The following is a 25,349-nucleotide window of genomic DNA, read 5'->3' on the forward strand; positions in this document are numbered from 1 at the left end:
AAGTGAGGTGGAGATAGAAGTAGTAGGACCTTGTAGAGGCACCGTTAGAGGTACTTGACGTGACCCGCACCCTCTTAGTGAAACTCACTAAAAATTAGGTACACTCAAGTACCTATTAAGTCACGGGTAGGGCCTGCACCACGTGTTGCTGGCTTGATTCAGCCGCCGACCAATCACACGACAGGAACCACTCACGAGCACAACAGCCAGGGAGGGTTGCGCGGAATTCCTTGAACTTGAAAGTCAGGTCACATTAAAGAATGGACTGACTCCCACTCACACCTCCTGCGGTTTCACTCCGGGTTCACCAGTACATGTATTAGTTACTTGAATACTTGGACTCGAACTTGGGACAAAAAAAGGTCAACCCGGGATCGAAAATGGGGTACTACAGTCACCGCGGCGAGGAGGAGAGCCTGCTCGGACGCCGCCGAGATCACGGCTCGAAGCAGCAACGGTCCCGAAAATGGTCGGTGGTGACCATGGCTGCCCTGTTGGGCATGCTCTTCCTGTCGGCTGTGTACTTTGTGCCTGGGTCTGAGTACGAACCCTCGTATTCCACAACAGAGTTGTCCGGAGCGCGGCCTGACCTGCCGGTTTCTTCTCCTGTTTCTAGATCGAAGAGAACGTCGCGAAGTGGCGAGGCTTGCAATACTGTTAACGGTGGTTATCAATGCAACCCTGAGGTCTCGCACCGCTGGGGCCAGTATTCGCCTTATTTCTCTCTTGCTGAGGAGTCTGCTATCTCCGATGAGGTACCCGATGACTGTCGCATCACCTTTGTTCAGGTGCTCTCCCGCCATGGCGCTCGGTACCCGACGGCATCGAAGAGTGAGAAGTATGGAGCTCTTATCGACAAGATCCAAGCCAATGCTACGGCTTTCAAGGGCAAGACGAAATTCCTTCGCTCGTACAACTACACTCTTGGCAGCGATGATCTGACGCCGTTTGGCGAGCGTCAGATGGTCGGGTCGGGGTTGAAGTTCTACCAGCGCTATGCGGAGTTGACCAAGCAAGCTGTGCCCTTCATTCGTTCTTCTGATTCATCGCGGGTCGTGGAATCAGGAATCAAGTTCATCAACGGCTTCCAATATGCAAAGTCCAAAGACCAAGAAGCCAACCACCGACAGTCGGCTCCCAAAATCAGCGTCCTCATCTCTGAAGAGCCCGGCTTCAATAACAGTCTAAACCACAACACCTGCACAAATCTCGAGAACAGCACACTGGGCGATGAAGCCTCTGACGAATTCATTTCCGTCTTTGCCCCAGCAATTCGCACGCGCCTCGAAGCCAACATCCCAGGCATCGAACTCTCTGACAAGGAAGTCGTCTACCTGATGGACATGTGCCCCTTCGACACAGTCTCCCAATCAACAGTCGGAACCAAAAACTCCCCATTCTGCAACCTCTTCACTGAAGAAGAATGGACCAAATACAACTATCTCCAATCCTTAGACAAGTACTACAGCTACGGAGCTGGCAACCCCCTGGGCCCAGCCCAAGGCATCGGCTTCGCAAACGAGCTGATCGCCCGTCTCACACACAGCCCTGTCCACGATGACACAAGCACAAACCATACCCTCGACGCACCCGGTGCAGCAACATTTCCACTGAACTACACCATGTACGCAGATTTCACGCATGATAATGGCATGATCCCCATCTTCTTCGCGTTGGGATTGTACAACAGCACCGCTACGCTCCCACGCTCGCATGTTCAGTCGCCTGCAAAGGCCGATGGATACTCGGCTGCCTGGCTCGTGCCATTCGCTGCGCGCGCATACATCGAGATGATGCAGTGTCATTCCGATCCGAACTCCGAGCCTTTCGTGCGGGCTCTTGTCAATGACCGTGTTGTACCATTGCATGGGTGCGATGTGGATGAGCTTGGGCGTTGTCGTCGGAGCGATTTCGTGAAAGGTCTAGATTTTGTGCGCTCCGGTGGAAATTGGGGCCAGTGCTTTGTTTAGTGGCCTTTTGATTCGATTTTCAGTTGGAAATACCCATTGGTGGAGGAATCGTGTGTGCGGTTTCAGGTTTGTGTTTCAGATATTGTTACGACGCTTGATGCCCACAAAATGTATATGTACGGTACTATTGCATGCCTGTCCGTTTCTGTTAAATTATTCTTATTCTTATTAGCATCTGCATCTGCATCGGCATGATTTCCACCTACGCCAATCAATTCAACTTGAAACAAAAACAAAATGATATCCCAGAAACTATATAATTGCAACCAGATAAATGACTAAAAATGCTCTAACGCATGCAAGTCCTCAGCAAGTAATTCAAACAGCCACCAAACACCAGATAAAAGAAATATCCCCCCTGACAAAGATACCAAAACTACATACTCCACCCATGCACCCTGCCATTCCCATTGCCATTCCTCCTAGCCCTGACATCCTCAGCCAAAACCCAAGCCTCCCAAAGTGGCATTTGCTCATGCAAAACATGAACTCCATCATCACCCAGATCCCCCACACCCAACGCCCAAACCTTCTCAATAGAAACGCGCCCATAACCCCCCATCACCCCAGGCCCATCAGGTCCTAGCCCTAACTCAGACGTAACAGACTCCCCCTCTGCCCCAGCAACATCCAACAAAGAAGGAACCTGCACAGGAAGAGGATAATCATCAAAAACCTCAACACCATTATTAGCCCCCACAACCGCATCAAAATAAGCCGCGTAGTCAATATCCCGTAAATCCAACCGCTCAAGCTGATCCATCTCCTCACGCAGAAAAGAAAGTATATCCACCCACCTCCCACCAGACCTCAGATAAATACCAACAAGCCCGAAATCTCTCAATTGGAAGCGATGCCGCCTAGCCAAGTTGATGATCTCACTGGCATGCAATCTCCACCCCTGAATACTTAATTTGCGCAATGTTTTCCAACGAATGTTATGAAACACAGTCTCAAGATCGAGGTCCAGGGGCGTCTTGCTTAGGAAGCCGATGTGGATGGCGATGAGGTTTTTAGCTGCCGTGAAGAACCGGTGGAAGGCACCAGACAGGTCTGCCATTGTGGATGTGATGTTTTCGTTGTGCGAGTGGAAGTTTATGTCCAGGCTTGTTAGGCGGGTCCCCATTCCTGATAGGGTGTTTGTTGGTGCGCGGAGGAGTTGGAGCGTTGCTTCTGGGCTTATCTGGGGTGCTGTGAAGCGGATTGAGTGACTCTTTGAGGAGAGGAGGGCCATTCCTAGGCTTTTTACTGCTCTTGTGCAGGCCGGTGACCAGTCTAGGCGGGTGTTTGTTGCTGGTAGGGTCTGGGCGTTGTGGTTATGGTTATGGTTATGATGATGGTGGTGGTGATGGTGGCGGTGGTGGATGTATTCGACTAGGCGTTCGTCTGGGTCGTCTTGAAGTCTGAGAAGTTTTATTTCTTGGAGAGAGGTGAATGCGGCGATCGCGTGTGTGAGTTGGGTTCTGTCGTAGTTTGTTTCGAGGAGGGCTTTTTGTTCTTGGAGGCGGCGGTTGTGTAGTTGGGACAGGACATTGTTTTCTGTTGCTAGTGTTCGTAGTATTCGAGTCCATCCTATTGTATTGTGTAAGTCTGTTTCTCTTGTCTGTAGGATTGAAGAGCTGGTACCGCTTCCTTGATAAAAGGGTCGCACCATGTATGTGAGAGTCTTTACATAGCAGGCCAGCTGCATTTCTAATAGTTGTTCCAGGCGCCGGAAGCCGTGCTCGGAGAATCGCAAGCTGAAACGTGAGAACCTATGAGGGGTGCCGATTCGCATGAAGCGCTTGCAGACCAGACGAAAGCGATCGAGGTCGGATGCTTCCCCATACTCAATTGTATTCCGAGAGCCATTGGCATGGAATCCTCCGTTCAGGGCTCTGGGTGCTGGCTCAAGCAAAAAAAGCAGTATGTCGCTCAATAGCTCATCGGCAAGATCACCAACGTGACGTGGCTGCTCCATGATCGGCGCACAAGGCCGCCAGAGCATCGGTTTGAGCAATTGGCAGCAACATGGAAATATGGAAGGGTTGGAATGAAGTGAAGAGGTGGGAGAGAGGGGAGGGTGGGCATATAAAAAACAAAAACAATATTTACTTCACACTAGTAGTACACAGTTGACTTGTCTCACGAGCTATCGCGACCGGGATGTCCCAGGGCCCTTATTTAGCGCCGTTTCCAAGAATCTCGGACTTTGCAGTTCATTGGTGATCATTGATCACAGGAATCACATGATTAAATGACTCTGCGGCCAGCCAGCGCGAACCTGCAGGCAAAGCATTCACGGAGAGCGAGTCAAAAGGTGGAGGTCGGTGCAAACCCCGCCTGAAACCCGTCACATCATGCAGAGTGACGAGCCATGCGTGTGCGATTGGGAAATAAATGGCCGAAGCCAGAACGAACTAATGTACTCGAGATTATCTACTTCTCATACCTTGGCCCGGTGAGCCCGCCGCCGCCTGATATCTGTGCTGCTTATTTTCGATTCGAAACTCTCATCTGTGGCTTCTCCAGATTGGAGTACATCCACCTCAAACACCGCAAGGGCCTTCCACCCTTTCTTTGTACGCTCTTCATTGATCAGGGCCCCTCCTGATCGGGTTTCTTTGGACACCAGTATCGCACCGAGGTCCTCCTCTGTGATTGTGGGCCCGAACATCTCGGATATTTCCACAAACTTGAATGCCAAGTTGGGTTGTATCCTCATGAGAACATTCTTGAGGGGTGCCTGGCCTAATGGGTCCGGCGAGAATCCACGTTCAATCTGGGGCGACTTTTCTTCAGGCGAGAAATCCATAATGGCTGCAAGAAACGAGGCAGTACTCTGCCAACGCTCCTCCCAGCTCTCAAGCACTTCAGCGTATTTTTTCTTGGTCAAGAGTGCATCCCCTGTGACTCCGATGGTCAGGCGTCCTTCCCGGCCCGGGTCCAAGGCCAATGCAACAGCTGTAAGGAGGAGCTTGTGACCAACATGGAGGTGATCAAATGTGCCACCCACGACCACGGAATAGTGCGGAGTGGAGGGTTGGTCGTCAGGATTTAACAGGGGGCCAGAAGCCGCCCAGTCAGGATGGCTAGTGATGGCTTGCAGGCTTGCCGCTCTGCCGTCTTTGGCCTGGGCACCAACATGGCTGATAAAAGAGTCAGCCACGTTTTTGCCGGCAGTGTTTCCTAGATAATAGACATGGTCCCAACGGCGATCGCAATCTGCAAGTGATTGCCAGTCCAAAATGGGACCAAAGGGTGTGCGTTCAGCCGGTTTAGTCGCCTGATCAACAAATACCACCCGGGTATCAATGCCACCTGGAGAGTCCAGCTCGATATTGTGTGTTGCACAGACGGCGCCCACCAGGGTATAGATGCTGCTCAGGTAATGTTGGAGTTGCGCAAACACTTTGGACCGAGGTTGACAGTTGGAGAGTAGACCGGGAATGGCCAGGGCAATGTCGAGTATAGCTGTGTCATTCTCATTCAATTTATCAGAGAGCTTAGTGTAAACATCGACCAAAGATGGTTCAAATGCATCTTTGACTTGGTTAAGAGTAAAGGCAGAAGGCGGGGGAAGAAGTAGAAGAGCAGAGGGTTGACCAGCCATGATGCAAAACAATTACGGCCAAGCTAATAGAGGCGAACAGAGATAGCACACAGAGCACACAGAGAGAAGAGAGAGCAGAGAGCAGAAAACAGAAAACAATTAAGGATAAACAGCTGAAGCTGAAGAGAGATCGAATCTCTGGGGTTACCCGCTCAGCTGAGTCAGCCCACTCTCCACCTCCTTGAGATGCTCCACGATGCCATTGCGACTTCAACTGAAGAGCTGGAATGATCCCACGTTGTCTCGGTCTTGTTTGGTTGGAGCACTCTTGCCCCTTGCGCGCCTCCGTTTGGAGCTTCCCTCAGCCTCCTCTCATCTCGAGGTGGAGCTCATCCTTGAACTAAGATCCATCGCAGCTTTCCCTGCATAGACGCCTTCGCCATCCACACCATGTCGAACCCCGCCCAGCCTTATGACTCGCATCGGCGGTCAACCGTCTTCAGTCGCCAGCCCGAGGAGCTTCACATGCCGTCGACGGCATTAAGCAATCCCAACCTGTCCCGTCAATCCTCCTCGCATGACTACCCAGCGCCCGACGGAGGTGCCCGACTTCCCGCAATTAATGTCCAATCAAGCCCGAAGTATGGAGGTGATGGAAATAACAGCAGCACTGCGCTCCCAGGAGCCTTGCAGCCAGGAAATCAGAACCGCCCTGCGGCGGTATCAATAAACACCGCCCCATCGGTTGTCCCTACCATGCCTCATTCCTCGACCCAGCCGAATCACCGCGCAAGCATGATCAACTCCCATGGACATTCGCGATCTAGTCCTGCTGGGTTCGAGCAGTCGATCTACAAGCAACACGGTGCGCCGGAGAGCTCCAAGTACCCCTCCTCTCCTGGAGGGTTCCCGCCTCATACTCCGCAAGGCTCGAAGTACTCTCCTCTCGGTCTTGCCGATATTAGACCCCCTGGCGAGCACCTCTTGAGTGAGGCGCTTATGAACCCTGGAATTTCGTCGGTGTCTTACAATGGAGACAACCAGGTCCCGACCAACAGCAACTATGTCGCGCCGTGGCCCATATACGCGGTGGATTGGTGCAAATGGCCGATTACCGGAAACTCAGGCTTTGGTGGAAAATTAGCTCTTGGAAGCTATTTAGAAGACAACCACAATTATGTTCGTGTGGTCTGCCCATGAGGGGATATTGTGGCGCTAACCAATCGCTAGATCCAAATCATCGATTCACACTGGACGCAACCAGATCCCGACACCCCAGACGCTGCTGCTGGAGAGATCAAGTTGGAATACGTTAAAACAGCCGAGGCAACTCACTCTTACCCCGTCACTCGCATTCTGTGGGAGCCTCCATCGTCCCAAAAGCAATCGACTGATCTGCTTGCCACTTCAGGAGACCACCTCCGTCTATGGTCTCTGCCAAATTCCCAGCCTCTACAAAGCTCGAACTCGATTACTCGTCCCTCGAGCCAGCGAGACGCCGCCACATCTAAGCTCTCCCCATTGGCATTGCTGTCAAATTCGAAGTCTCCCGAACACACTGCTCCCATTACATCTCTTGACTGGAACACCATCTCCCCCAGTCTGATCATCACTTCCAGCATTGATACAACCTGCACCATCTGGGATATTCCAACATTGACCGCCAAGACACAGCTGATCGCTCACGACAAGGAGGTCTATGACGTTCGATTCTGCGCTAACAGCGTCGATGTCTTCGTTAGCTGTGGTGCTGATGGCAGTGTGCGCATGTTCGATTTGCGAAGCCTTGAACACAGTACTATCATTTATGAGCCGACCGATAAGAACGAGAAGCGTAAGTATTCGTCCAAATCGCCCATGCTTAATACTGACAATTGTCACAGCGGTTGTAAGCCCTGGTAGCTCCAGTCCTCCGGGCCAATCGCAGAATGGCCTCTACCCACCACCTCTTCTGAGAATCGCTGGTATGTACCAAAGAAAACTGACAAAATATTACCAGCTGACAAAGTCCCAGCCTCCCCCCATGACGCCCACCTCCTGGCAACATTCTCCCAAGACTCAAGCGTCGTCCGAGTCCTAGACGTCCGCCAACCAGGCCAAGCTCTCCTAGAATTGAAAGGTCACTCCGCAGCCCTAAACTGCGTAGAATGGTCCCCAAGCCGCCGCGGCATCCTAGCATCCGGTGGCGACGACAGCATGGTTCTCCTCTGGGATCTAATCAATCAACACAACGCCGCCCCAGTGCCCTCACCAACCCCCCACACACCCGGAGCCCCAGCCACAACCTCAGAGCGCGGCCCAGCAGCCGTTTGGCAAAGCGAATACGAAGTCTCCAACATAAGCTGGTCACCCCAAGGCGGGCCAAACCACACCGGCCTCCCGCGTGAATGGCTGGGTGTTTGTGGCGGACGGGGAATTACCGGCGTTGCGCTATAAGCACCGCATCATACGCGATCGGATGTCTGAGAAAGGCGAGAAGTGAGAAGTGAAAGAAAGGGAGGTTGATATTAAATTTTCCATGCAGTCATCTATGAGCTTCCAACAATCTGCTTTTCTGCATTAGATTTGTTTCTTACATTTATCTCTCGGTCATGATCTTTGTTCTGGGTTGGTTGTATGCTATGTTGCTCGTCGCACTGCGATTTTTATCGTGTATGCACATAGCATCCAGTTCCAGTGACACTTACTCTACTTCTGCTTCTTCTGACCTTCTTTGTATGTCGGATTTTCTTTATTTTTTTTTCTCTCTCTTCTCGCTATTGTCTGTACCCCCGCCCCCTTTTTTGCATAGGTCGAGCGAGAACATGCGTGATGTTGTTCATTTTTTTATTGATTGGGTGTTGATGGTGACCATACTTCTGACTTGTTTTGGTACGAGGGAATGAATGAATGAACTATACATTGGATTTTACTCATATCTGGGTTCCTGGGCTGTTTATCGCAGACCAAGTTGTGGTTTAGGAGGCATGTATCGTGTTGTAGATTGGAGGTAGCTATATCGATCACGTACCGTGAGGAAGGGGTAAATAAGGGCCAAAATCAGATTGTTAGGGATAGTCTGAAAAGACGTAATATATCAGAAACAGCCTTGTGTTTGAGAGAAATTGTGGATTTACATCCCGGGTTTTACAAGGATAAGTGGATGATATGGATAAAGTCATTATTCAATCTGTAGGTCTAGAACAGAGATGACGGCCTTGAAAACTCAAGTCCCCCCCCCCCCCCCCCCCCCCCCAAAAAAAAACCAGAGAGGCTCGCCCAGCAAGCAGGTATCATGATATAGGAACAAGAGGACGGAAAAAGCCCCCCCGCTAAGCATAAACAATCTAAGACATCTATTCCCTCCGGGGCAACGACAAGCTCCCAGGACCATGGGAAGGTCCCTTTGAAATGACACGGTCTTCTAGCGAACGAGCAAACTTGACACTGGGGATATCAACAAGACGCCAGAAGATATCGCCCATCCAGATGGCGATAGGCAGGCAAATGAGCCAGCCGATGAGGAATCCAAGACAGTATTGGAAGTTCGTTTCCTTGCCGGTGTAGTTCCAGATATTAGGCATGATAGCGTAGCCCAGACAATGGAGGATGGGACCATGAACGACATAGAACGCAAAGGAGATCTTGCCCAGGTATTGGGAGAAAGGGTTTGTGAATAATTTCTGGATGTCGGGAGAATGATTGATCGAGAAGACGATGAGAGCTGCACCGATTGTTTGGCCGAAACGGTGTGGTTCGGGGTATGTCTTTGGGGTGACATGCCACAACCATCTGTAAAAGGGAGTCCATTTGAACCCGATGTTAGGAGTGGAGCCGAAGTATAGACCGACTACGAAGAGTGAGATCCATAGCCAGCGCCGGGAGACATGGATGGTCACCTTGCCACTGGTGTTGAGGCGGATGGTCGTTTTCTCGTCTTCTGCTGTGGTTCGCTTGGGTTGTTCCCAGGTTCCGTTGATGAGATCCACCTCGGCCATTAACATGCCAGAAAGGAAGAGGACGATCTCCCAGCGGCCATAGCGCACACAGAACCAGGTCAGAGCGGAGACAACCGTCATGCGGACGGGTGCTACCAAGCGTGATGTTCCCAGAATGACAATGAAAAGGATGAGCGAGGAGCGCAACTCAAGCGGAATTGTCCAGAGGTGGGGATTGTAGTAGTTGTAGTAAAGGTTGTAGTCGAATGGGTTCATCAATGTTGCCAATGTAAGCCACAGGTCGTCGCTTTGCTTTGCGAATGATTTGTACACAATTGGGTGCTGTTCATTGGTGCCGAGAATTGTGTGGCCTTCCCTGATTACACCGTGGGAGTAACTGTATAGACCAAGACGGACAGCCACAAAGACACATAATATCCCCGCGATAGCTGGAATGTAGAGGCGGAATGCTCGGCGGAAAGTGCCCGATGCAAGTGTTGTGAAAGTTTGGTCAAAAGACCTGTTTCGAATCGTTTTCAAAGGTTTGTACGAGAGAACGTAGCCGGAAAGAACGAAGAAAATGGCCACCATGATGTGACCAGAGATCAGCATATGGATGATGGGAAGCTGGTGAATCCCAAAGTTCTCCCCACCAAATCCCCAACCTATCGCAACCTTCCATGTGTATGTAAAGAGGAAATGAAAGTTGAAGACCAACAAACAGGCCCAGCCGCGCAGACCGTCCAGCGCAGCAATGGCATGGAGCTTCGCAGGTGGCGGCGCCTCACCACCAACATAGTTTTGCAGGAAACTCGGAGTCAGCACGACAGTCAACTTGTGCCATGCATTCTCCAAAGAAGCTACCCAGTCGTCCTGCAACATGCTCGGTGCTAGCTTCTCGGGGTGCGCAAGAATGTTTGACGGGTGGAATTGAGAGAAACCATTCCAGCGCGATGTAACTCCTGTATGGTTGGAAATTGTTGCCGACTCTAGATCTTTCAAGGGGACATCGGAGGCCGAAGTCCTAGCACGGACTTCGGGACGGGATGCCATTGTCTTATGTGCAGATCTATCGGCACAAATGTTTGGTGCGGCGAAAGCCTCCAATTGCGTGCGCTAATGGGTCGAATGAAACATCGAGGCCACTGGCTTGGTGTACTGGCCAGAACGACAGAACGTAAGTCGGTGATTGTCCTTGAAGCCGGGGTTGACGCAATTGGATCGTGGGTGCCAGCGGAGGGGTGTTGGATACGCGGCGTTGAATCCGTCAGCGGAAAAAGTCCCCGAGCATCTGATAATCCCAAGTTAGAAGTTGGAAGGGAGAGTGAAGAAAGAAGAAAGCAGATACTAAGGAGAGTGCGTGAGGCATGACGAGGCAGAACGGCCCGCCGATCGGCAGCCGTTTTCGTCACGTTTTGGTCTCGGAGTATACATTCGGCTTTATATTTTCATTTGAATACAGTATTCATTTAACAATGATTAATTGGGTATTGTAGCCAGGTGCATCTATGCTGTACATGAAAGATATAAGACATGTGCCTATTGACGCGTAACTTGCCCACGTCCACTATGTTGGCACATTTCTGTTGATTTTACCCTGTTTTGGCCTTTCTCTTTCGCCTCTTTGTTATGAAACCAGAATAAGATTATCGAATGCATGTAGTAAATCTCTCATCACTATTTCAATGATCAAAGATGCTGTAAAATAGGGACCGAACGATACAAATTCGCTTGGCTACCAAGCAATCATCTTCAAAGTCTTCTGGCAATCTTTCGCTTCCTCGCGGGACTAGGAAGCGCTACTACAGCGAGCGTTGGCGCAGGAGTGTTAGGAGATTGCTACAAACCAGAGAGTATGGGTGTCGTATCCGTCCTAGGCCCTGTAATTGGTCCCAATGCCGGTGGTTTCTGGACGCAGTGTATGAACTGGCCGTGGATCTTTCGGTGGGTATCAATTTGTGAAGCGTTAGTACAGCTAGTTGCATGTTTCCTTCTACGAGTCCTCTGCTCCCTTAATCTCGCAGCGAAAACTGGCCAGATTCCAGGAGAAGACCAACAATCCGGATCTCTATGTTGTTCAGCAAACCGACCAGCCCGTACGAGAGGTATTGCTTCAATCTGTGTTGCGGCCGTTACGGTTCCTCGGAACGCAGACCCTTGTTCAAGCACTGGCCTTGTTTCTTGGGTGCCTGAATGGAGTGTCTTTTGTTCTTGACACGACATTCCCCACGCTCTGAGCCGCAAGGTATGGGCAGTCAGACTCCCTGGAAAGTCTGGATTACATTGCCCTTGGTGTGGGTGCCGCCATTGGAGGGCAGATCTGCTCATTCGCGAATGACAGGGTCTCTCAGAGGCTCACTGCACGCAATGGTGAACAGGGATCTCCGGATTTCCGAGTACCGACGATGTTTGCAGGTGCCCTGGCTGTTCCCGTGGGCCTGTTTTGGTCTGGAAGGTCAGCTGAGAGCAAGCTTGCGAAACCTCGTGAATGTAGAGACATTACCATCGACCTACTAGAGATGTGTATAGCCCTTGACAAGGAGACTAATCTGCTAATTCGTAATTGTACCAACAGCTAGCTATCTTTGCGAATGCCGGCTCTTCGAGGGGCGTGTGACCTCCCTAGTACAGCCCCGTGTAGTACAGCATACAAGATGCATGCTCGAAGCATCGGATTTGTCAATAACAAGGCTTCACTCCACCGATATCGACGTTGTTGAGTAGCCTAAACGTCATTTCTGTGCAACCCTAAGAAATCCCGATATGGCTGATGGAATCTCTTATAAGTTGAAGTGGCCCGACATATGGTTGTGTCGGCATCCTACCAGAATATATAGGCACAGCTTTGTTTTGAAACTTCATCATGGCCAAATATTCCGAGCTCCCGTTCAACGTGACCGAGCGCATCATTGATGGACAATATATTCGAGAATACCCGGCTGCGACTGTTTCCCAAGATTCCTTGAAACTTGCGGTAAAGAAGTATACGCCAGTGGACAACCCGAACCCCCAGCCTGGCGATGTAACTTTCATTGGGGCGCACGGCGCCGGCTTCCTGAAGGTAAGACAATTTGATCGATGCTACCACAACATTGGCTGATAGGGAAATACTAGGAGCTATACGAACCTCTATGGGAAGATCTACTCATCCAAAGTGGAAAGGATGGCTTTCGGATTCGAGCGGTGTGGATCGCAGATACGGCGAATCTAGGTGCAAGTGGCATCCACAACGAAGAAATCCTCGGCAATGACCGTAAGTGTTTTCTTGACCCCCGTAAATTCTTTGTGGCTGAGTGGCGCAGCATCGTGGTTCGACCATAGCCGTGATCTTATGTGCATGATCAACCACTTCCGCGACGAAATGCCACAGCCCATCATTGGTATCGGACACAGTATGGGTGCAGGTCAACTGTAAGTTACACTAGACTAGGTGGACGAATAATTAAACGTTAATATCTACCCAGTGTTCTCCTATCTCTCATGCACCCTCGTCTATTTGCATCATTGATCCTGGTGGAACCAGTGATCGCAAAGGACATTTTCTCTGGCTATGCTCCCCAATTGACGCTCATGTCTTTGAAGCAGCGAGACACCTGGCCATCGAAATCTGCAGCCATCCAGGCTGCCAGCAAGACATACAAACGATGGGATTCGCGGGTCCTGGAACGATGGAACAAACATGGATACCGCAGTCTACCGGCACCGGCCTATCCACAGAAATATCCAGAGAACAGCCAAAGTGACCCTCCGGTCACACTGAAGAACTCGAAATACCAGGAAGTCCTACATTATCTCCGACCGAACTATAGCGGCAAAAGTCCCCCAGAGCAAGGAGATCCCAGGAACGATGCAGCCTACGACCCTGTCTTCTACCCTGACATCATAGGCCCAGCCTATGCAACTAGTCCTTTCTACCGGAGTGAGGGACCCATTGCATGGAAGATGGTCAAGCATGTTCGCCCGCCACTTCTCTATGTATTTGGAGAGAAGAGCCCGATGTCAACACCAGAGAAACGGGCAGGGCTTTTGAAACGAACGGGCACAGGACTGGGTGGAAATGGCGGAGCCAAACGTGCTCGGGTAAAAGAGGTGGTCATTCAAGGTACTGGGCATATGCTGCCGCTGGAAATGGTTGCAGAGACAGCTAATGCTGTTGGTCCTTGGGTTGCTCAAGAAATAGACCAGTGGCAGGAAATTCAGACGCGCATGGCGCAGAAATGGAAAAACTGCAGCGTGGAGGAGAGATTGAAGATCTCGGAAAAATGGATGCCTATATTGGAGGACCTTTTGAAACCTGATGAGCAGAAGAGGGGCTCGAGGCTTTAGCTTTGTTGTGTCCAGTTTGGAATAGACTTCATTCCGAGATGTATCTAACTAGTTCGATTTTGTTGATGGAGGGTAGGTTCGTGCTGATCTAGGAACCTGTAATATATGATCTAGAATATCGCCCAGTCATCACTCATTGCACCTAGATCAAAATTGATTGCCCAATCAGCGATGTCGAAGGGGTCGAAATCTTCAATATTGATGGTATCTATGTCAGGTATAGACGTGAATATCTCATCTGTAGTGAGGTTTGCCGTGTCTGGCTCTGGTGTACGTTTCGTGGGCATCGCAGAATCAGAGATTGGGAAGTTTTCCAATATATTGTTCAGTTTGCGTGAGATCACTTTTGAAGCTTTCAGACAAAACAGCTGGTTGGTTTCCCTGGGACTGGAGAAGTTTTCAAGTTGCGACACGAGGACAGACAGATTTCGAATGAGATTGGAGGTCGTGATTCCTGATGGAAGGATTGCTGTTGGTTTTGACGGATCCTCGATAACAATTTCCAATGTATTCAATAATATGACAGCAGACGGCAACCCGTACGAAAGAATCTTGGATCTGTCAGTGAGAATCTTCTTATTTGCAAGCGTAAGGTCTAGAACCTACAATTCCAGGCAGATCGCGAGGCGTGAAGAGTGTTCTCCCGCGACAATTCCCCATTTGTACAATGGTTTCAAGCATGTTCGCCGATGTCTCCAGCAGCTCTGGTTGAGCAGCCATGCTCCCATCACCGGTGCCAAGTAGTCGGTATGATTGGAAGTGGATATGAAGATATGCCAGGTAAACTTTTGCATGCATGTGGCAAAGCGCGGGTGAAAGATTCGACGTCCAACAGTCCTGCCTGTATTGGAGATCATTGGGTAAAGCATTCCACACATGGTGACAACGATTGGATAACTCCCTATATCATGCTGGTTAATATATCAAGTCTGGAACATAAAGCATTGCATACCTGAGCTTGATAGTATCGGCGGGATTCATAGATCGAAACTGATATTCAACAATCTCTTCTCGGAACTCTGCTAGAATATAGCGGATCCGAGCCCATGTTGCTGCTCTGTGCTTTCCGTCTGTGTTCCAACCGCCTTGATCAAGTTTGGTCTTTGCTTGTTCAATACCGTCTGGTGACTGAAAAAGAGCGTCGTCTGACAAGTCCAATGGTAGGTTGCAATCTGCATGTCGAGCCGTTATTCGTGGTGGTCGATTGAACACAGCGGCAAACACTTTATCGAGAAAGTAAGCTCTTGCAAACGTCCTTCTACGACATTCTGCCAGAAAAAATGGACTGGCTTGGTATGTTGCCTCAAGATTCAAGCCCAAAGCTAACAGATCTGTGGCGAAGTCCCCTACCTGTCGCCAAACACCGAGACCTAGAGACATTGTTAACGAACGACTACTGATTTCTTAATATCTTGACTTACTCGCATCTCCCTCAAAGAGCGTGATGAATTGTAGATTTTCGTGAGCAAGCCATGTCATAACATCGGTTGTTTGCGATGAAAGTTCACGAGCAATTCGCAAGCTCAATGTGCCATACCAGCCCAATGCTCGAATAAACCCATCATCTTGAAATTCCTCTTCTTCGTAGCCTATCGCATAGAGAGATGACCGTGCTGCCATGGTATATAGTAGACCAAGAGTTTCTATACGCAGATTTCTACCACAAAATAAGGCGCAGAAGCTTTCCAAGTCTAATTTTGATGAGACGACAACTTCTGACGAAGTAGAGTGTAAGATTTCTTCTGCGAGTGTTGAGTGTTGGTGAATGATGGTTTTATCCGTCTCTCCTTCTTCAATATAGCCCGAGGTTGCTAGACCCGCTCGAACCGAAGAGATGAGCTGCAACACGAGTGGCTTAGGTACAAGCGCCACTTGGCTAAATGAGTAATACTCATTGAGCCGCCTTTCAATGATTGGAAAGTATTCGAGCTGCAAACAATATTCTCTATGGTAGTCAAGTGTTCGTTTCGGGATTTAGTATTGTAGTTGTGCCGTTCCGGACTCAGAGTCTGTGACGCGAAATCGTTGGTATCATCAGCTGACATGAATGGCCATGTCTGGAACTTTGGAGTTCCGGTTGAAGAAGCCTTTGCATGCATATGCATCCTCGAACTGTTTGGGACTTCTCTTTGCGGAGCATGGTCGGATGTTGCTGTTGGCAGAGGCGGTCTTCGTATATTGGGTTGCTTGGTCAGTGGCGCAGCATGATACCAACACTGCGAGTCGAGACCGCGACGTTGGCACAATGCACAGACGGGCTTTGTATGGTCACATCGAATTTTACCTTTTCGACATGGCTCACAAGAAGCAAGGGAGCGGTTACGCCGACGACTTCTTATGTTCGAAGGGTCAAAACGGGAGCCGTTCCGAGATGCGCGAGTTATCATTGTCATCTCTAGGTTCCCATGTAGCGAACCTTCGGCTATCTTTCATTCCATGAATTCAAACCTGGATGTTGGAAATAGCGAGGTATCAAAGTCAATCCCCAGTCAATCCCCGCAAGTCGCGTGGAGCTATCTCACCGCTTCCCCTCTTTGTGACAGCATTTGATACTTGGACTCTGGATTTGACCTCCCAACTTCTCACCCTTACACAGAAAGTACTTCTCATCTCAGTCATGGATAGAAAAAAAAATATATTGAGAAAGGTGGTGAGGGTTCGTCAAGTTCTGATCTCAAGTTGTATGGATTAACACCTCGTTATAAAGTCCGGCTCGAAGATGACCATTCAAGAAGTGCGCAACATGCATTTAGTTGCAGAAAAAACCATGATTCCGGTGCCTGGGATTCATGAGGTCTGCAGGCAAGAAGGCAAAGAAGGAAACAAAGTCGCGGCTATCCTCAGGAACTATGTGCCCGGCAAACCGTTTGACGAAGCTTGGGATGCCCTGAACAACGTACAAAGGCTATCTGTCGCCAAACAACTGCGTTACTATATTCAACAACTTTGAGCCTTGAAAGGCAATTACATCGAAGCTGCCGATCGAGGCAAGGTGGCATTTGGACGGTATGGTACATACGAGGTCGGGGCGATCCATTCGTTTCCGAGCGCAAGTTAAATGAGTGGATGTTAGCATTCATACTCAGACGCCCACAAACCCTAATATCTGAGTATGCAAAGCACAGACTTACTGAGGACCGCGAGTTTATTTTTACTCACGGTAATCTTATACCCTAGAATATTCTTGTTGACGAGCGGGTCCGGGCAACAGCCATCGTTGACAGATGCCGGTTAATATCTGGAGTACTGGGAATATCACAAAGCCCTTAGAACCTTTGGCCTCATGAAAAGTGAGGGAGGGGGAAGGGGTGGGTTATTTTGTTCAAATTCTACCTTCCCCGTATCAAACGTGATGTTTTGACGACGATATATGTCGATCGATTTATACCATACCGTCGGGTCAGATCTGAGACATAATATACTCAAAAGAACACCCCACTAGGCTTTGAGAAAAGGCGCAATATAGGAAGCTGGGCAGAGGAGGTTCAGAAAGTACCTTTCCCGACATTGGACGTTTCAGAAAATCCAGGTGTGCAACGTTCAAGTCTTATACAGAAGACTATCTGTACAAGACTATATTGTCTTTTGAACACTCTGGTGAACCTTACAATAGAACTTTCCTATGCACATGCTGTTGGCGGGCCGAAAGTATTGTTTCTTTCAATGATGCTTTTGCTGCCAGACCATCTGCCAGAGTTTCTTTGGTTTTGTAGGTGATTTGTTCTGAATACACTAAACAAGCTCAAATGAATTTAGAGTTTATTATAATGATTTTCCATTAAATTAAAGCGTTCTAAACCAAATATGATCACAACCCTCTTTCTGCATGGATGAATTCGTTGAGACTCACCGGGATTTGTTGAGCAGATTCAAGCGCTTCCCTCTGTTTGCGTCAAAACATACCATAGTGGTTTGAGGTCACCTTGTGGAAGAAACCCCATATTTCAGGTTTTTTGTACCGTCTTGAGCAACTCAGTTGATGTCCAATAGCCCAACCGGCCTCCACAGCCGCCGGCGCAGCAACCATGCATTCGCATTCTTGTGACCTCGCAGCCCACCAAAAATAATCTTTAAGAGACTACCTGAAGTACAGAAAAATCTGCCAAGACAAGTAGATTTACTTGATTAGCGTAGGGCGATGGATGAAAGAGAAGCTCTTGACGTGAGGTCTTGGTTCAAGATATAGTTCTGGAAAAGGCTTAGCGTACTATGGCGATACCGACTGGATTGGGAATAGCGTGGGCTGAGTAATTCTATACCACGTGATTGACGAACAATCCCACCTGGCCTTTTCGAACGTCTTTCGATGAAGACATTTAGATATTTTGATAAGTAGGTTTGTTGAGAGACGTTTGCTCGAGCTATTTTGCGTAGTTCAAAGGCCACCAGGCAGACAATTTCCTGTATTGGTGGTGTCATGATATCAAGCTATCCGAATGCATCATGCTTCAAAAGCTCTAGTTTTCCACTTTTGACAGCTTTGCTGGACATTTAGAGCTCCAACGTAGAACTGTACAAGCATCTACAGAATCCTAGAAGCTTCATATTGACCTGCTCAAACACGCGCAGTAGACCTTTCTATACCTAATTCCCTAAAGCGGCGATGATCCTCTCTCCCTGATTCGCGCGATTCCGCAGTTCGAGAACTTCTCCCTTCCTCGTTGTTCATCCACGCTCATTGTCCCTCCCTGCTCCCGACGTCTCGCGAGGTCTGAATGTTGCGATCGCCTGTCGCGTGTGATTTTTGATTATAGTGCTAGTGCGGTGATCCCGAAGTGGGTGCTGTCACGATGGATTTGCGCACGATCATGAACAGCGACGCCGGCGCCTCCAATCCTCCACCCCCCAACAACTCGACCAGCTCGCCCATCTCCGCCCAAGCCCCCCCAAAGCGCACAAAGAAATCTGCTTCTTACTCGGAATATTCTGCCCATCCACCCCAACACCCTTTGCAACCATCACACGCTCCCCCAAACCAAACTTCACCCTACACAGCCGCTCAGTCGCCATATCAGCAATATCACGGCCCAGGGGTAAACACAGCTGTGCAAGCTCAGCGTGGTCAAAGTCCCGCACACATCTCGACACCCTACGGTTCAGCAACGCGTGACCAGTTTGGCGCGTCGGGATACCCAACACACCCCCAACACCCAAGTGGCCCGTTAGCCTCGCCTTACACACCACAGCCTATGAGCGCAGGATCACAGCAACCAGATCAGCAGTCATATTTCGCCCAACAACGCTCTCACTCTCTGCAATCGGTTGTGACCACCCCCGGGCCCCCCACTGAACCCTTCCGCCCTAGAGACAGCCCGCCCGCTGCGTCAGACGCTGTCCCATCACAACACTTTTCACCTTCTGCTCATCGATCCGTTCCCGGCACCCCTCTTGGCCCTCCTCCTACCTTTGCATCCCGCCAATCGCCATCAACTGTCCGCCCGCCATCCTCCGGTCACGACTCGCGCAACCCCCTATCCAGCCCGAGAGGTGCGCTCGAATTTCAAGCACGAGACCACGTTCAAACACAGTCACCTGGGGCTCAGAGACATTTATCAGGGCACAGCCCTCGCCCATCTGAGCCAATTCATCCTCCTTCAGTCGGCTTCAAGCGAGAGCCAATTGACAGCGCCAGTCCGCAATCCACCCGCCACAACAGTATCGCCGGAACTTCAGAACCAGCAGCAAGTGGTCCAACTCGTTCATCCGAAGATAGAAAGCTAGTCGATAGCCCGACAGCACCAAAGCCCATCTCCGCGGGATCGGATTTGTTTACCTCTCCCACTGCACCGAGCAGCCAGGGCAACAGTTCACCCTCAGGTCCGCGCGGCGGTGTGCATCCTCTGACGATGGAAATTGACAATGCGCCTCAAGTAGAGCCTCAACAGCCGAAGCAAAAGAGAAGAAGATACAATGAGCCTCCAATCTACGCTCAGAGATCGGTTCGTACCAGGGGCAAATGCCCTCCTATTCCTCATCCCCGCCCTCCAATTCCGAAGCACGAACGTCCAACACAACAAGAGACTTGGGCAGCCCGCAGACGATCCTCTTCCACAATGGCTGCCACACCTTCTGCGCGGGTCACTCGAGCGCCTACCGTGGCTTCGCCGAGTACCAACGGGCCAACGCCTGTGCAGGCCCCGCCATCGAAGTCAGCAGGCTCACTGGGACCTTGGGAGCCATCTATCACTGGTTTCATTCCACACGAGGAAGTCACCAAGACTCTTTGCGATTTCTTGTTCAAACATGTGGTGTTGAGAACTGATGTAAACGCAGGACCCGCAGGCTCGGCAGCTGCTGGTCAAGGCGCCATTATTGAGGTTGAGGCAAAACTGGGTCATATTATCGATATGGACAGCAGAGACAGGGTGAACCTCCCCATCCTAACAGAGAGCGTGATCAACCGGGAGAGCGGGCGGTTCCGGACATCCTTTGAGAGTACAATGACTGTCGTAAGTTTATGTCCACCTGAATTTTCAGCCATGAGCAGCAGAAGAACCTGAGTGCTAACCGTGACTTACAGGAACAACATCGCGCCATGAATAATTTCCTCAACGAGACAGTCAAAGCGTCAATGCCACAACAAAACCCGACTAGAATTCCCCTCTCCTATGCGCACAAGAAAGAGCGTGATACTTTTTATGAGGTTCAAGCATCTGACCTACCACCAATAATCCGACAAAATTTGAATCCTCGGCACAAGCCCAAAGTTCGGGTGACCACCGACCAACGCACAGGAGAAGTTCTCGCCAAAATTGTCAAATGTCGAGTTGCCGACATCGATGTATGCAGTCCACGCACCACTGTTGATTGGCGTGTCAGTGTCAACCTCGAAATGGAATACCCCGGCGACGTCAGCACCCTCACGGCTGTTGATGTTGCTGGACGAGGCGAGCGCAACAAAGATCGCATGAGCTACAGCCATCTGGCATATCAGGTGGATCTGACCCAAGTAGCAAAGTCCGAGGTGAGTCCCCCCCAAACTTCCTGTGTTACTCCGAAGCCCCGAAAACAGTCTTCTGACCGACAATAGCAACAGCCAGGCAAGAATGAGTTCGAGCACGAGCTCGAGGTTGAAGTCTCTGCCGCTGAAATCCGTCGCCAGGGTCAGCTTGCCATGGCAGGCGACCCGAAGAACCAGTATGAGGACCTTGTGAAGGGCTTTGTGGATAATATCCGCCTGTTAGCTCGAGCTGTGCCACCTTGACGAGGTTGCTTGTATTTTGTAATACCTGTCGATCAGGTCTTCCCCTCCGGGATTTTGCATGTTGTTCTTTTTCTTCTCTTTCTATTGCAGATATGGCTTTCGCATTGTTCACTGGGTAAAAAGCATGCAGTACATTAGACGAGGTCTGTGGGTTCTTTGTGCTGGTTTACTTCCCTGAGTTATTCACACTTGGTACGATCTTCAATTGATTACATTTATGGCCCAAATGGGCTTGAGTCGTTGTCATTGTCTTCCAGCAAGAGACTTACGGTGCACATTCAAGAGTAGATATATGAAATTAATAACCTCTGCCCGTTGAACAAGCTCTCATACTCAACTGATCCTTCTATATACACTTTATAACAGTGCATGCCACTGTCAGAACTTCCGTCCATTTACAAGTGCATCAACAGCAGCAACCCACTGCATCCAAGCCTCGCCACTCCCAAGCTGCAGCACCCTTTCCATTCTCGTATACTCCCTAACATCTTCATCCTCAGCCTCACTCTTGATCCCCATCCGATTACCAGGCCCCCAAACCATCCACCGCTCCCTCGCCCAAGGTTCAACCCCATTCACAAACCGAATCCAAGCAGACGCAAACTCCCTCGTCATCGTCTTCTCCCCGTCATTCATCTCATTGGCCAGATTACCGAACAGATAAAGTAACTCATATGCATGATATGCCGTTCCCTCAAAACCATTCTTAATTCGAGATCGCTGATCGAAATGGTACAGGAACAGGATATCCTCCACCACCCGTTGACGCATACATTCCTGCGCCATAACATAATTGGGGATTTTGAAAATGGCATCACCGCACATGTGTTCCACGCGCTCAAGCAGTGTATCGTGTGCTAGGTCTTCGTTGATACCATACGCAGACAGGATCTCATCAGCGTACATGCCATCCTTGATATGTGTCTTCATGACATGCTGTATGGATGCATAACTCTCTTCAAGCAGGTTAATATGGAAGATGACACCTTCATGGTATGTATCCCCGATCATATACCCCTTCAACCAAGAGGGTGGCGCATGAATCCGTCGCGGATCAACGCCCGAACGATAAAACCAGCCATCGAGACAAGGATTTCCGGTCCCAGATGGCACGCCTTGAATAGCAGGCGTCGCATTTGCAATTTCCTGTTGCGGGATAGCACGTAGCTTGTCCAATGCATCTTGACAAGCAGGATCAATGTGGAAATACCGACAAACATCCTCAAAGAAACGATCATGTTGTTCCATCGTGAATGCAGGAATAGCAGATGAGAGACCAGACATGCACACAGCCCGATGAAAGATCGGTGGCGTTGCAGCAAGCAGCTGGTTACTGATTGAGATGCCGCCAGCTGATTCTCCCACTGCTGTAACATTCTGTATATCACCTCCTAGGGACCCAATGTACCTTTGTACCCAGTCGAATGCGACGTGCTGGTCAGTGAAACCGAAATTGCCACTTCCTGCATATCCGTCTTGTTCCAATTCTCGGGCAATTACCTTCCCAGCGAGGAAACCGCCAATGCCGACGCGGTAATTGAAGTTGATACAGATAATCGGTATCCCGATTGTTATACTATGTGAAACGAGATTGACTGCGTCGAAAATTGGTAGATTTGCACCGCCGTATAGTAGTGATCCACCGTGAACATAGACCAACACGGGAAGTGGTTTATTGTCTTGCCTCGCAGCATGTGGAATCACAATGTTCATGACCAGACCGGATAGTTCGTCAACAATCTGCGAGGCTGGGAAATGTGCAGCCGGTGGGACTGGGACAAGAGTGTCGGCATCATCGCCTTCGATCATGGGACTTGGGCAATCATTCCTGCATGGTAAACGTCAGATCAGCAAAAATACTCAATTTTGAGGCTATTAGTGCTGTTACCCTAGCTTTGTGCCATCGTGGTGACCATTGTCCCATAATGTCCTCAGAACTGATCGTGACCAGCGTTTTGGAAGATGTGCGTATGGGATTCCGCAGAATTGTTGTACGCCATTGGCGAATTGGAAACCTTCTACTGTCCCCAGACCCGGGATGAAAGCAGTACATTTAGATATAGGTGACTGGAACGACATTGGGAGAAACAGAAAAAGCAACGTTAGCTTCCAATAACAAGAAAAGGAACAATACTGAATATATCCAAAACCTCAAGATTGAGACAATTGATAACCGTTAGATATCAGTCCCAATCGGGCAGTCGGACGCGGTTGCCAATATCGCCGTGATCTTCCCAATTCCCCGCAATTCAAATAAAACCTCGGCCTCTCCCCATCGCCCCTACCTCTGACTCACTCTCAATCCGGCATGTCGACCCGCTCATACCAAGGCTGCTGGACATGTAAGCGGCGGCGTCGTCGTTGCGATAACGCGCGCCCAAACTGTCAGAACTGTGCTGAGCGCGGGGTCGCGTGCGAGGGCTACGAGGTTCGGCTGCGTTGGGGCAGTGGGATTGCCTCGCGCGGCCATCTTACTGGTGCTGATACGCCCATCAAGGGTTCTGCCCCGAGTAGGCCGAGGGGTCGGCAGAGGGATTTGAGGAAGCGCAAGGCGGAGGGATTGGGGAATGTTTCTGGTCAGTCGTGGCTTCGCAACTGACGAAATTGATTTTTTGTGTTGATGAATGGATAGGACCTGATGAAAGTCATAATTTGGAACAGTTCAGTCCTCAGGACGATGAGCTGGTCGTCGCAGATGAGGTTCTGTTTCACAAATGTGAGTGTTACTGATGGGACAGAGGTAAATTCTACTGACAGCGATCAGTCATGAATGATGGCATCAACGCCCTCCATTCGACGACAGCAAAAGACAGTATGTTGCATGACCGTCTTCCGCAACTCTGTCAAGAATCCAGCGCATTGTATTCGATCTGCATTGCTTTTCAACTTGCACTGAAAAGCTCCGTCACACCGCAATTCTGCGAGTACTTCGATAAATCGCTAGGGATATTCCGATCAGAGCTGGCCCGTAGCATAACCCTTTCTGATGGAACGTTGACATCGGGGCTACTGCTGTGTAGCATTGGCGTGCGTCACCTCAAATACCTTCGCGAGACATTGACTTAAAGTTCTGACACCAGTTCTAGTTGATGCATGGCTTACCTTGGACAATGCATCTCGAAGGCATGCATAACATCCTGCAGAGCCACGGCTTAAATGATACGAATCGGCCATCTGCTCCGACACATTTCCGAATCCACCTATTAGAGGTCATGGGGGTCATGGATTTGGCTTGCTTTTCCGTGGGTCGCCAATGTCCACGTATAGGTATCTGGCGTCGCTACTGTCAGCCTGCTGCACCTAGATATGGTATTGAGCCTGTTAGTGGTATCCCGCGGACTTTACTGGATATCTTCGCCGGGATTGGAGCAGAGACTACGGAGCAGACATTCTGGGACTGGCCTGGTGAATCAGGGAGCTTTCTGCAATGTTATCTATGGGAAGCACATCAGTTAGCCGGTATACTGGCCTTTCGCAGAGGATTTAGGCCATTACTTCCTAACCAGGCTGAGACTAGCATCTCGACCTGGCGACAGCCAGTAAAGTGCCCGCCAGATACAACCGTACTTGTTACGCGAATCATGGCTTGTCTCGATGCAATGCGTCTTGCATTTATTGAACGTCCAATGGACGATGTCTTCATCAAGAATGCGACTATTTTCCCTACGTTTGTGGCTGGGTCGGAAGCTAAAGTGTTGTGTCGCAAGCCAGAGTGGCAGCAGTTTATTCGTACAACCTTTGCAGAATCTCATCAATGTCGAATCCTTCTGAACTTGCTGGAAGAAATATGGCAAAAAGGGGACCCTGCTCTCGATATCGATGAACTGGCTCGTTCAAAGGAACTCGAGATGGGCTTGTTTTGATGGCGTTATAGAGACGGTCTGCTACTTTTACGGCATAGTCTGAACGGATATCCAATACTTTCATCCAACAACAGTTCAAGTATGTATCTTTCCTCTAGTTCTCATCTTTCCCGGGGTGAGCCATGACCCAATGCTTGAATCCATGATCACCATCCGTACGGCTTCCATCCTCGAACATTTCAACCACTTCAGCTACCTTGAACCCGAAACTCTCATAAAACGCAACATTTTCCTGTCGTGTGCATTCCAGGTATACAGGCTCATTATTGATATGTTCCAAGACCCACCTCATAACTCCCCCACCGAGTCCCCGGCATTGCAACGAGGGATGCACAGCTATAACCTCGAGATACCACAGTTTCTGCTTTGGGAATTGTGCCTCTAATAACTTCACACTTTCCTCATGTTTTTGCATTAATACATCTACACGCTGAAGACCATTGAATTAGCATAAAGGAAGAACTTGCAGAGTGGCTCGGAATATTTGCTCTACCTTTTCTCGCACACCACTATCATGTGCTGGAATCAGATGATCCA

At 49.8% G+C, this 25,349-nt stretch overlaps 10 protein-coding genes across 10 annotated transcripts; 5 read left to right on the forward strand and 5 right to left on the reverse strand.

Annotated features, from left to right (window-relative positions):
- Positions 1-380: 380 nt before the first annotated feature.
- N7508_004293 (histidine phosphatase family protein) lies at positions 381-1,970 on the forward strand (the record flags this gene model as incomplete). Its single annotated transcript, XM_058462359.1, has 1 exon — positions 381-1,970. One exon carries the CDS (start codon positions 381-383, stop codon positions 1,968-1,970), a length of 1,590 nt encoding a protein of 529 aa, XP_058320984.1.
- Positions 1,971-2,346: 376 nt separating this feature from the next.
- N7508_004294 (F-box domain protein) lies at positions 2,347-3,957 on the reverse strand (the record flags this gene model as incomplete). The annotated part of the gene is made up of 1 exon (XM_058462360.1): positions 2,347-3,957. The coding sequence occupies one exon, from the start codon at positions 3,955-3,957 to the stop codon at positions 2,347-2,349; it is 1,611 nt and encodes a 536-aa protein (XP_058320985.1).
- Positions 3,958-4,395: 438 nt separating this feature from the next.
- Positions 4,396-5,562, reverse strand: N7508_004295 (putative pantetheine-phosphate adenylyltransferase; the record flags this gene model as incomplete). Its single annotated transcript, XM_058462361.1, has 1 exon — positions 4,396-5,562. The coding sequence occupies one exon, from the start codon at positions 5,560-5,562 to the stop codon at positions 4,396-4,398; it is 1,167 nt and encodes a 388-aa protein (XP_058320986.1).
- Positions 5,563-5,952: 390 nt separating this feature from the next.
- On the forward strand, positions 5,953-7,938 carry N7508_004296 (uncharacterized protein; the record flags this gene model as incomplete). Its single annotated transcript, XM_058462362.1, has 4 exons — positions 5,953-6,681; positions 6,733-7,336; positions 7,386-7,466; positions 7,517-7,938. The coding sequence occupies 4 exons, from the start codon at positions 5,953-5,955 to the stop codon at positions 7,936-7,938; spliced, it is 1,836 nt and encodes a 611-aa protein (XP_058320987.1).
- An 899-nt stretch (positions 7,939-8,837) lies between these two features.
- Positions 8,838-10,472, reverse strand: N7508_004297 (acyltransferase family protein; the record flags this gene model as incomplete). Its single annotated transcript, XM_058462363.1, has 1 exon — positions 8,838-10,472. The coding sequence occupies one exon, from the start codon at positions 10,470-10,472 to the stop codon at positions 8,838-8,840; it is 1,635 nt and encodes a 544-aa protein (XP_058320988.1).
- A 1,810-nt stretch (positions 10,473-12,282) lies between these two features.
- Positions 12,283-13,745, forward strand: N7508_004298 (uncharacterized protein; the record flags this gene model as incomplete). The annotated part of the gene is made up of 4 exons (XM_058462364.1): positions 12,283-12,480; positions 12,534-12,672; positions 12,722-12,830; positions 12,884-13,745. The coding sequence occupies 4 exons, from the start codon at positions 12,283-12,285 to the stop codon at positions 13,743-13,745; spliced, it is 1,308 nt and encodes a 435-aa protein (XP_058320989.1).
- Positions 13,746-13,855: 110 nt separating this feature from the next.
- On the reverse strand, positions 13,856-15,365 carry N7508_004299 (fungal specific transcription factor domain-containing protein; the record flags this gene model as incomplete). The annotated part of the gene is made up of 4 exons (XM_058462365.1): positions 13,856-14,296; positions 14,352-14,586; positions 14,698-15,115; positions 15,167-15,365. 4 exons carry the CDS (start codon positions 15,363-15,365, stop codon positions 13,856-13,858), a joined length of 1,293 nt encoding a protein of 430 aa, XP_058320990.1.
- Positions 15,366-18,535: 3,170 nt separating this feature from the next.
- triA (uncharacterized protein) lies at positions 18,536-20,949 on the forward strand (the record flags this gene model as incomplete). Its single annotated transcript, XM_058462366.1, has 3 exons — positions 18,536-20,194; positions 20,266-20,709; positions 20,776-20,949. 3 exons carry the CDS (start codon positions 18,536-18,538, stop codon positions 20,947-20,949), a joined length of 2,277 nt encoding a protein of 758 aa, XP_058320991.1.
- A 378-nt stretch (positions 20,950-21,327) lies between these two features.
- N7508_004301 (uncharacterized protein) lies at positions 21,328-23,028 on the reverse strand (the record flags this gene model as incomplete). Its single annotated transcript, XM_058462367.1, has 2 exons — positions 21,328-22,777; positions 22,838-23,028. The coding sequence occupies 2 exons, from the start codon at positions 23,026-23,028 to the stop codon at positions 21,328-21,330; spliced, it is 1,641 nt and encodes a 546-aa protein (XP_058320992.1).
- Positions 23,029-23,257: 229 nt separating this feature from the next.
- On the forward strand, positions 23,258-24,812 carry N7508_004302 (Zn(II)2Cys6 transcription factor; the record flags this gene model as incomplete). The annotated part of the gene is made up of 4 exons (XM_058462368.1): positions 23,258-23,525; positions 23,582-23,665; positions 23,714-23,976; positions 24,036-24,812. The coding sequence occupies 4 exons, from the start codon at positions 23,258-23,260 to the stop codon at positions 24,810-24,812; spliced, it is 1,392 nt and encodes a 463-aa protein (XP_058320993.1).
- Between the last annotated feature and the right edge of the window lie 537 nt (positions 24,813-25,349).

Source organism: Penicillium antarcticum, assembly GCF_028974205.1.
Source record: "Penicillium antarcticum strain IBT 31339 chromosome Unknown utg000004l_segment0_segment0, whole genome shotgun sequence".
In the NCBI taxonomy this organism is placed as follows: domain Eukaryota; kingdom Fungi; phylum Ascomycota; class Eurotiomycetes; order Eurotiales; family Aspergillaceae; genus Penicillium; species Penicillium antarcticum.